The 11,060-nt window shown below is 44.3% G+C and overlaps 1 protein-coding gene across 4 annotated transcripts in view; it reads left to right on the forward strand.

The window, feature by feature from the left end:
• The window catches only part of TMEM59 (transmembrane protein 59), a 33,578-nt gene extending 23,099 nt beyond the window's left edge, over window positions 1–10,479 (forward strand). For 2 of the 4 annotated variants that reach the window (XM_016427088.2, XM_056815093.1), the window contains one exon: window positions 10,295–10,479. In XM_016427088.2, the coding sequence (XP_016282574.2) occupies window positions 10,295–10,354 (60 nt within the window). In that variant the 3' untranslated portion in view covers window positions 10,355–10,479. Of the gene's footprint in view, window positions 1–209; window positions 4,700–10,294 lie in introns of those variants that run through there. The other 2 variants (XM_016427087.2, XM_001380888.5) reach the window with 1 other exon arrangement.
• The last annotated feature ends 581 nt before the right edge of the window (window positions 10,480–11,060 follow it).

An 11,060-nucleotide genomic window follows, 5' to 3' on the forward strand; every position in this document is an offset into this window, starting at 1 on the left:
TAATGAGGCTAGTCTTCAGATTCCTAGCCCTTAAAGGGTCCCAAATTCAGGTATCTAGCCGTCTTTTCAATATCCCCTATACACAGAGGCTGTTTTAAGTCATACTTGATTGGGGGGGGGGGGGCCCTCTATGCCAGCCTGGAGAGTGTCCATTTGCCCAGCCAGCACCATCTCTGTGCTGTTTTCTAAAGTGCTTTGGTTCATTACAGAAGCTGAGCATCTATGGAGACTTGGAGTTCATGAACGGCCAGAAGCTGCCCAAGTGCCCACCTTCTTCCCTTGTGGCGGTTAGATGCCAGGCTGAGGATCGTGAAGAAGCTGGGCCTCTCCCTGCCAAAGTGAATCTTGCTCATTCAGAAATCTAACATTGTTTTTTTAAAAGAAAAGTTAATTTAAAAGACACTAACTTTCCGTTCCTGGTGTGGCTTTTTTTCCCATTGGTTTCTTTGGAAATGGGGCTTAGGAAATCCACTGAAAATGCAAATAAAGTTACCAATCTGGGACGGTGGTATTGTCTGTCACTTCTCTGTATGGTCTCTAGTAATCGAAGAGAGAGAGACATCCAGGATTTCATGTCTTATTATCTGTAACTGCTTTTCATTGATGTTTGCAATGTGCTTTTATTTCTCCCTTGACTAAGTTCTGTAAGCATGTCCCCCTGCCCCTGCACCTTCTACCATGATCCTGGCAATCACCCTAATTGATAGAAGGTATATGATAAGATATAATGTCATTGCTCAGAAATGGCTCCATAACCATGCGATTGGAAATTAAAGTTGGCATGAGGAGCCTTCCTGAGATCCTTAATTTTCAGCTGTAGTGAGTTGATATCATTAAAGTTTGATTTGTATCACTGTGCATAAATGTTGTGTCAATACGTTACAGATTCCCAATGTCTTCCAGAGTTACCAGGAGTATTTTGCCAGTCTTCTGTCATAATAGTATACGAATAACATAAAGGAAAATTGGCTGCTATACGTCTGGGATGACAGGGCAGGGGTTTAAACCTGCCTGCTTTGATTGGAGAGATGGGGGAGAGTGTACAGTTTGTGCTGGGAGGGACCCCATTTTAAAGTTGAAAAGGAAGGACTGCTCAAAGGGAAAATGAAGTCTTATCTATTTTCTAGAGATTTGGTCTTGGCCCAGACTTTTGGGAGAAGGCATTTCTAGTACTCCTCACGTTTGCTAATCTTGCCTTGACCCAAAGGGATCACTGTCCCATCTTGCAGCCCAGGACCAGTTGTCAGAGTCCAGTTTGTGAGGTTTCAGGTAGGCCCAAAGTAGAGCTTAGCGATTGAGAAATAAACTGCTCTGCCCTAGTCATTTGATTAGAAGGAAGCATGGGGGATGTATGCTAGGAAAGAGAAGCAGCCTGACTTTTAGCATGCTTAGAAAAGAGAAGTTATCAATGTGAAGAGTTTGCAGAAAGGGTCTGGAGAGCTCTTCGGCTCAACTCCCCAGGCCAACCTCCCTCTCACCCTGCTGGGTTGTCCTGGGTTTAATGGCCAGATCCAGTATGGTTCTTCTTAGCCCTATATGATGAACTAGGCTAACTGAAAACAACCTTTTGTGACTCAAAACTAAAGAGTATCAAAGGCAAAATTTTTTTCTATGCAAAGTGCTCGCTTGCTCGCTCTCCATACATATATATGAATTCCTCTTGAAGCTCATTCATAGAATTTTAGTGTTCAAAGAGACCGAAGTTGTATAACTCTACATTCAGACTGTTTCATCCACATCAACCCAGAGAGGTATGAGTCTGCCCAGGCCAGGTGTGCTGAGACCTGCTACACTCTTCTGCCATCCTAAATCATCCCCTCTTCTTTAACCTTCCCTTGGGGTCTTTTATAGTCCTTATATATTCTTTCTTCTCACTCCACATGTTGATTCCCACTTCTGCACAGTTGTAGTCCAAAACTTCTTCCAGGATTCCATCTGAGCGGTGCTCCTGGGATTATGCCCATGCATCGTATCTTTATCTTCCTTTTAGAATCCCTCCCTGCCTTATTCAGTGTCAGTTTATCCCTATCCACTAAGACCTTTAACTCTTAACTTGGAAATTCCTCAATATACAGTCTGAAGTCATTTTCTATCCTTTTATTCCCACCTCATCCATCCACTGGTTCTCAAGGATGCTTGTCCGCCATCTCTTTCTACCTCCTAGAACCCCATCCATTGTTCTTAGCTAAAGAGAAGTTTTACTGCAACCTCCACACCACTGTTGAAGCCCACAAGACCCATCTAGTTCAGCATCCCACCCATCACAGGAATCAGTCCCTCAGCTGCTGACCTGACCTCTTTGCAGTCCCGCTCATGTTCTCGCCAGGTATCCTCTTCCTTGCCATTCTTGCAGAAATTTTCATTCTTTAGGCTATTGAGGAGGCATTTAATAATGTGAAGGACAGTATTTAAAATGTAAGTGTTTCTGTTTTACATCTGCCCTTCAGCTATTCCACTTATTAAAATGTCTGTCTCTAATACCTATGGAGGCCCAACTCACATTGCCCACCTTTTCTCCCAGCAACCCCAACAGCAGTACAAATGTTTGCCATCTCTAGTTTATAGATACCGAAACACTTGGGTGCATTATCACTTGGCCATGGTGGCAGGTGCGCACACATAACTAGCTAGTATGGAAGAAAACCCTGAACTCAGCAAGCATCTCTACTCCCACATCCAGAACCACTCAGAACCCTTAGAAGTTATCAAGTGAACATCTATTTTCACCCCATGTTACTTTATAAGTCTTCGCACAGGATAACTCCTCTCTTTTGGATACTGTATTTCTAGGGTAGTAGGCCATAAGCAAAATAGAGCGTAGGAGCCCCGTAGTCCCCTAACATCTGGTTTTTTTCCCTTGGAGATATTCCCAAGGTTCTCAGTGCTTCTCCCCTGCCCTGCACTCTTCGTAAAACCCATTCTCAAGAAAACCTGAAAAGTCAGTTCTCAGCTAGTGTCATTGGCTAGAGACAGTAAAAGAGGCTCCACTCTGGGGAGAGTTTCAGCCAGGATCCAAGGCCTTAAACTAATGATTGGAATCTCTTAAGAGTAGAATTTAGGAACCTGGCCAGTGGATGAGAGTTGTTAGGGTTTGTAGATCGGTAGAAGGGATGTAACTGCTAGTCCCTCCCAGTACAAAAATAGCCATTTGAAATAGTCTAGCTTTTGGTACTACGGTGACTTTTTTAAATGGTTTCTTTGGATCTACGGTTTCCCCATGTACCTCCTGGATACAGTTGTGTATCTGTATACAAATAAATGCATATATATATAAATACGATGCTTCCCAGGTCTGGTTCAATGGATCCAGCCCCAGACCAGGAAGAACTTTGAAAGATTGTTTAGAGGTTCTGATCCATGTTGTTCTGTAGTCTATAATTCAGTGTTTGGATCATATAACTATAAATCACTGAATGCTGAGAATCTATAGTATTGTTTCCATAATGATTCACTGTGTATTTCTACTTTTTGTGTGGAGGTATATTTGTATTAAATTCCTTCTCCTCAGAGACTATGGAGCTGAAAAGGACCTGAGCAGATAACCGAGTCAGCCAAGACCGGAGGGGAAAGGTGGGGCCTGCCTGGTAGAGCACTGTAGCAGAATTGGGATTTTTACCAATCCTTTTATTCCTAATCCAGTGAATGTCCTTTCCCTTGGATCCTGATTGGATTGGAAGAGCTTTAAAAGGTCCCTGGGGGATATTTGCTTTGCTCTGATTCATGACTCTAGGAATAAAGCCTTGGAATTGGTAGTAGAATTTAAGAAACTCACCCAATTCAGTGAACAATTGAGATTTGAATGGGTAAATGCAGATTTCTGTTCTTTGGCTCCCCACAGTTTTATATTAAGCATCAAGTTTACAGTCTCATTTCAGAGCCATCCAAACCTTGGAGATGGCCTTGAAGCTACACTCGGCAATGGCCAAGCTCTGGGTTCCTGTATTTTGTCTTTGCTTTTCCTCTTTGCTCCTCATGGCTGTAACTCCAGGACAAGGCTGAGTTGAAGGAACACGGCCTGTTTTGCCTGGAGAAGAGAGAACTTATTGAAGGGCCCCTTTTCCTGAGCCTGGAGGACCAGTTTTGTACTAGGCTCCAGAGGGCAGAACTAGAACAGGTGGGGAAATTCCCAAGAGATTTACCAGCCCTGCTTACCTGCCAGGGAAAGCACCCATAGAGGGATGCGTGTGGAGAAGCCTTGTCTAGAAACACGACGTATTGGTAGTACTTTGTAGAAAAGAGAAAGAGGCAAAAGGACTCTCCGTTTTGGCAAAAACTCCCTAAGCAGAGCTGCCATGGATGTTGTGGGAGAGGCTGGTTGGCCCTCTTTGCCCAGCATTCCTGTTGGAGTACAGGTTCTACAGAGTCTTCTGCAAGGTCCTTTCCACTTCCTGAGTCTTCTATTCCTTCTATTGTCGTGTTAAGCAACATTTTTGTTCCAACTGTCCTATTCTGAATGGTTTGGGTTCATTTTACAGCCTCTTGTTCTGTGTTTCTAGTGCTTGAATGATGGAATGGAAATAATAACGGAAGGTTTGCTTGGGAGGGAAATGAACCACTGATTTAGAATAAGATGCTTAAACAAAAGCCCCTGATGACTTGTCTGGAGATAAATCGCCTGCACTCTCTGTTTGAGGCTAAGGAATGTTCGTTTCCAAATTCTGAAGTATGGTGGACCTAAATAAAATTCAGATTGCCTGCATCAGACTTGTTATGTTGTGGTGATAACCTCTGAAAGGGATTCTCTACCTTCCTTGGACACACCTTGGGTAGAGAGGATTGGACAGAGCCTCTGGGCTCCCTTCAGCATCCTTTATTGACCCGCAAGTTTCCTGTATCTGTCCTCACCCCTGGGTGAGTCACTTAACCCCAAATGGGCCCATCCCTCACCAGTCTTCTGCCTTGGAACCAATATGTAACATTGCTGGGGTGCCGGAGTGCTCCCTCCTGGAGGTCTGGAAGCAAAGGCTGGGGTGCTCGGGGGCCCCAGCAGATCCTCTTCTTTTGGATACCGATTCATTTACTGAACATGTTCATAGCAAAGCAGAGACCACTATGAAGGACAGAAGTAGGATGATTTTTTAAATAGTAAGATGAAGTGAAATAGGAATAAATGTAGCCTGTGTTCAAGAATCCATTTCATGAATACAAGACGGAAGTGTGGCTAAATGGCAGTTGGTTTAAAAAAAAGAAGATTGGGGCATTTTAGAGGCTGTGATCTCAGTGCTAGTCGGAGGCTGCCAAGAAGGCTCATGACATCTTTGGCTGTATTAAAAGCTGCGGGCGCTACCCTAAAGCAGGGAAGCGATTCACATTATTGATGATGATGCTAGCAGGATAACCAGGATTATGAGGAACTTTGGTTTGGTTCCTTCCGTGTGAAAATCAGGTTGGAGGAGCTTAGGATGACTGTTCCGCTTGGAGAAGAGAAAACTTGGTAATAGAGACACTTCAGAGAGGCAGCTAGGTTGCTCAGTGGGTTGAGAGCCAGGCCTTGGTTCAAATTTGGCCACACATACTTCTAGCTGTGTGACCCTGGGCAAGTCATTCATCTCCATTTCCTAGCCTTTCCTGCTCTTCTGCCTGATTCTAAGGTGGTAAGACGGTTTTAGTTTCTTAATTTAATTTTTGTAAACCTATCAGGTGGAAGACTTTTAGCCTTATAATCAATATTTGCAAAATGCCTACTCATTGCATTCTAAGAGCTTGTATACTGCCGGAGAGATCCAGCACATTGTAGAAGAGAACGCCGAGGATGGTAAAGTAGGACTGGAGATGGAATCGGGAAAGACTAGGTGGCCCCAGAGAGGCCAAAGATTCTTAGAGACGGGTGAGGAAGGAAGACTTGGGGACCACCACGTGTGCAAAGACACAAGTTGAGGCGCAGAAAGAGAAACGATAAAAACTAACCAGGAAGGTGGGTGGAAGTCAGATGATGATTAGCACTGAGGAGCGTCGGACTTCATTCTAAAAGCAATAAGGGGGAACTCTGAGTTTTATGGGTGATCCAGTTAGATCTCTGTGTGAAGAACATCATTCTTGCCAACCCGGTGACCACCTCCTTTTCTGTTACCACCCGCCCCGCCCCCCATCTTGACCTTTATGCCTCGTAACCTGTCTTCAAGAAATTCCAAACTGACCCTTGTCCCAGGCTCGACAGACCCGATTGGCTAAGTTTCACGGAGCTCCTGGAGTTTATGCCTCTGCCCCAAAGTACTAAACTTATCAAAGGGTCCTTCACCCACCTCTGATCACCCTAGACAGGATTAGCTGAAATCTTAAGTACCTTTCTTGTCTCCTTGGCTTCTCTAGTCCTCTCCCATATTCCCCAGCGCCCAGCCACATCCTCTGTCCCAAGCTTAAGTAACCAGTGGATTGTCCTTCCTTTCCTATACTTCCTAAAGGATCTGTTTTTCCTGAACCAGTGGTCACCCCAGAAAGGTTAGCCCTGTGTGGTGGCTGTGACCATTGTCTCCCTCGTCTTGATTAAAGGCGTCTTGATTAAAGGATCTGGTAGTCCTGATCATCTTTCGGGTGGACGTCAGGAAGGCAGATAGCAGAAAGGAGAAACGTAACGTGGTGAAGAAAACCTGCCTAAACCAGTCGGTCAGTTGTCCTTTGAACACAAAGAGGACCAAAATGACCTCACGGGTACTCTTTCGACTGGCACATCAGTTGTATTAAAAGGGGCCGAGTTGCGCAGAGTGGTCAGTGGCACTCTCTTCAAGGCCTGCTTCAAGACAAAAATCAGTACGATTGGCCAGGAAGCCTTCACATGCCTGGAGTAGACACATCCCCAGTTCTACTGTCTGGACCCTGAGCCAAGACACAGAAAACAAAGGTTTCAAGAAATGGGAGTTGCTACAATGGTTTAAACTGATGACATTTGACCTCTTAAGCCAATCAAGTAATGGACTGGATAACAAAGATGGCGGCAATTGTAAGCCTTTTGGCAGCTTTCTCAGGGATGTGGGTGGTGGGTGAAGTTTATGTCAAAAGTTTATAAGGGAAAGAGAATATTAAATCTGGCTTACGTTGTTTTGATGGGGGCGAGCAGTGATGGAGATGGGACCCTGTGCTTTTCACCAGTTTGCAAACATTGCAAAATATAATGAAGAAAACTTTCCATCCATGATACATACCACCCCGTGCCTTCCACTCAGCTGATAAAAGCTTGCCAAACATTCCAAACCTGAAGAAGAGAGTAACATCATATATGGCTGCAGAATTAATAGTGGGGAAAAAAAACTGTTACCTCCAGTGTGAACTGAAAGGAGAAAACAAGAAAGACCTAATTTGTATGATGGTGGATGATACCTTCTGTGATATAGGGAGGGTGGGAAGAGGCTGAGACACTTGGGGATGGAATTTATGGAGCCATGAAGAAAAGGAAGTTAAACATGAGATTTATGATTTCATATATGTACAGTCTTTCTTTTCTTTGTAAAAGGAAATGCTTATTTTATTTGGTTATGTGAAATTTGTAATAAAAAAACAAAATGCCTAACCTTCCTTCTTAGAATCAATACTATATATTGGTTCTAAGGCAGAAGAGGGGTAAGGGCTAGGGCCCAGTGACGTCAAACCTTTTAGAGATCGAGTGCCTAAATTGCAACCCTTATGCCCATATGAGCCCCCCGCCTCTCCCCAGACAAAGGAAGGAGGAAGTGCTCCCATTGAACTGCTGGGTAGAGGGGCAGATCCTGTGAGAATTGTCCTCAGGTGTGTGTGTGGAAAGGGGAAATGGAGCAACCCCCTTGGTATACACAGGCACATGTGCCATAGGTTCACCAACATGGGGCCTAGGCAATAGGTGTTAAGTTAAGGTGTTAAGTAGGAAGTGTCTGAGGTCAAATTTGAACCCAGGACCTCCCATCTCCAATCCTGACTCTCAATCTACTGAGATACTTAATGACCCCCTTGATTAAGACTTAGAAAAATTGAATTTAAATCATTTTTTAAGTGTATGCTTCTGAGGTTCTCTGGCTCTTCTTCACTCCACAATTCAACTGGCCCCAGCCTGCCTTTCTAACCTTATCCCTTTCCTGCACTCTCTGGTCCAGTGATGTCCCATCCTATTGGCCTCCTTCACTATCATCTCTTAGAATCTCTACATTCCTTCAGAAGCTCATCCCAAGCACTTCTATCTACATGAAACCTTGCCCATTCCCTTATTCCTTCTGTATATTCTATTATTATAACAGCCTTCTCCCCAGTATAGTGGAAGCTCCCCAAGGGCTTTTGTTGCTACTTTAGAGTCAGGGCAAGAATTACCATGATAAAAGGCAGGCTGAGAGGGAGGAGGATCTAGATAGGGGTTTGTCCCCAGCACTACCCCCACTTCTGTTTAGTATCTCATACCTGCCCCTTCCCACACACCAACAGCCTTAAGGAAAGACTAAATCATTTTCTATTCTGGCCCTTGAAAGGGGAAGAAGTTACTATTTAAGAACCACATCCTCAAATTATTTTTCCAAGGAGCAAACACACAAACTGGCAAAACACCTTTCCAAGGGGCATCATGTCATTTGCTTGTCCTTGGCCTGACTTTCCTTCTTTTCCGGGGTGCAAATCAAGCTTGGGCTCCAGAATAAATGAAGATGGCACAATCTAAGATGGCGGCCCCCAGGAAATGGAGGTTGGGCTGAATATAAAGCTACTTAAGGAGCAAGATCAAATGGGGGGAAAGGAGCACCAAAGGCAGCAAAGAGCTCTTCTGAGTGAGTGACCATGAGGAAAGCTACCTTGGACTCTTGGGGCTCCCTCCACCCTACCTCCAGTCACCAAGTCCCCACCATGCAGTCATTCACTTGTTCATTCATTAAAGTAACAAGGACTTATCACTTGCTGTGAGCAGCTAGAGGGTACTAGCCAATCAAATTCTTTTCAGGGCCCATTCCCTGGCCTTGGAATAGAGAGGAAAGTTAGAAGCTCATAGCCTAGTGGGAGGTGAGCAACACAAAGAGCTATAATACAGGAAGTTAGATGAGAATCTTGTTTCCATTCTAACTCTTAGGGTTGCTCTACTTCAACAAGACTAGAAACATGTCAAGATAGAATTAACTCTCCCCTTTTCTATTTTAAGTTAATCAAAAGTTAAGTACCTTATCAGTCACGAAGAGAGTTGCAAGTCACTGGCTAAAGTGGGTGACAACTCCAGATGCCACTGCCCTGCCCCTGGGCAGTGCGAGGCAAATTGAAAGACTGAGACTGGTTCCCATAAAGTGGGAAAGGGACAGGAAATCACGTGGAAAAGGGACTATAAAAAGTCCTGAACTTCCTGTCCAAGGAACTTCTCCTTTGGAGTTCATCTTTGGAGACTGCATCAATGAGCTGGACTGAAGGAGGAGACTTTTTCCCTAGATCCTGTGTTGGCTTGGTGAGTGAGAAGCTGGCCTTCCTTTCTTGGCTTCTGGAGAGATTGGTTATGGAGAGGCCTTCCTTTCCTGGAGGAGGCTATGTTGGTGGAACCCTTGATGAAGACACCACCAGGTCCTCTGGCTGAAGATTATCGAGCCATCCCAGGGCTGAGCTGAACACTGGATCATCACTTAGGGTAGTAGGCCTGACAATTCTCTACCTTCTTACATTTTTCCACTTTTCACTCTTTCCACCTCTTTGTAAATAAAACTACTAAAAGTCATTTTGACTTAAGCTACAATATTTTTAACATCAGCAACCACAATATTACTTTAGACTTTCATATTTAACATAAAACCTAAAATTTTAAATTCTTACAAACAGTCCTGCCTGACATGGGCCTTAGGAAATCAAGCATGGGGAATGGGACATAGAACCATAAGGAACTCCTAAGAACAGCAGAAAAAGGCCATGATGGAACTCCATGAAAAGAAGAAAAAATGGGCAAGAAGGAGACAGAGTGTTTACCATCAATACCCTCCCTACATCCAGAAAGGACCTTGGATCCCACGATGATTTTTGGGAGGGCATGGACAAGTCACGGCAATCTGTATTCTAGAATGGCCTCCCCATTTGATGAGGTCACAGTTCTATTAGAGTTAATGCATTTGAGAATCTTAAAAGGCATTTAGTGCAGGTTCAGGAAATAGAGAGCCAGGCCTAGCAATGGAGGTCCTGGATTCAAATGTGGCCTCAGATACTTCCTGGCTGTGTGACCCTGGGCAAGTCACATTGTCTAGCCCTCACCATTATTCTGCCTTGGAACCAATACACAGCATTAATTCTAAGGCAGAAGATAAGTATTTAATTGTTTGTGGCAGATTGGTACCTAAATGCAGAGCACTGGGTTAGTATTCATTTCTTTTATCTCCAACAGATACCATCTATCAAAATCAGTGGAATGAAGCCAAAGCAGTCTGTATCAATGGATCCATAGTCCAAAATGCACGTTTCAAGAAGAAGAAAAAATGCCTGATTTTTTCCTCAATGACAGAAAAGCAAGAAGTCAACAAAAAAAAAGCCCATAAGATCAGAGCAGGCAATAAATATTTCTTAAGTGCCTTCTGTGTGCCAGGAACTGAGCCAAGCACTGGCAGATAAAAAGGAAGGCAAAAGCCAGTCCCTGCTCTCAGGGAGCTTCCAGTCTAATGGGGGAGATAATGTGCAAACCTCTATGGAGAAATAAGCTCTAGGCAAGATCAACTGAAAATAATCACCAGAAGGAAGGCACTAGCACTCTTGTAGAAGGTGGGATTTTAGCTGAAACTTGAAGGAAACAGGAAAGCCATGAGACAGGGATGAGAAGGGAGAGCAGTCCAGGCATTGTGGCCCAGAATCAGGAGATGGAGTGTCTTGGGTGGAGAAGAAGGAGATCCACATCACTGGATCATGGAGTTGGAAGGGTGGGGAAGAGGAAGTGTGTAAAGGTGGAGAATGGAGAGAATTTTGAGCCCCAGAACTCATATTCAATCTTGGAGGTGATAGGGAACCACTGGACTTCCCCAAGTTAGGGGGATGAGAAGGGTTGGGGGTGACATAGCCAGACTCCAGCCTTAGGTGGACTCACTCACTGACCACTGAGATGAGATGGAGGAAGGGAAGAGAGAGGAGTGACAAGTCCAAGCAGCAGGCCACTGCAATTT

The sequence above is a fragment of the Monodelphis domestica genome, chromosome 2, assembly GCF_027887165.1.
Source record: "Monodelphis domestica isolate mMonDom1 chromosome 2, mMonDom1.pri, whole genome shotgun sequence".
Taxonomy (NCBI): domain Eukaryota; kingdom Metazoa; phylum Chordata; class Mammalia; order Didelphimorphia; family Didelphidae; genus Monodelphis; species Monodelphis domestica.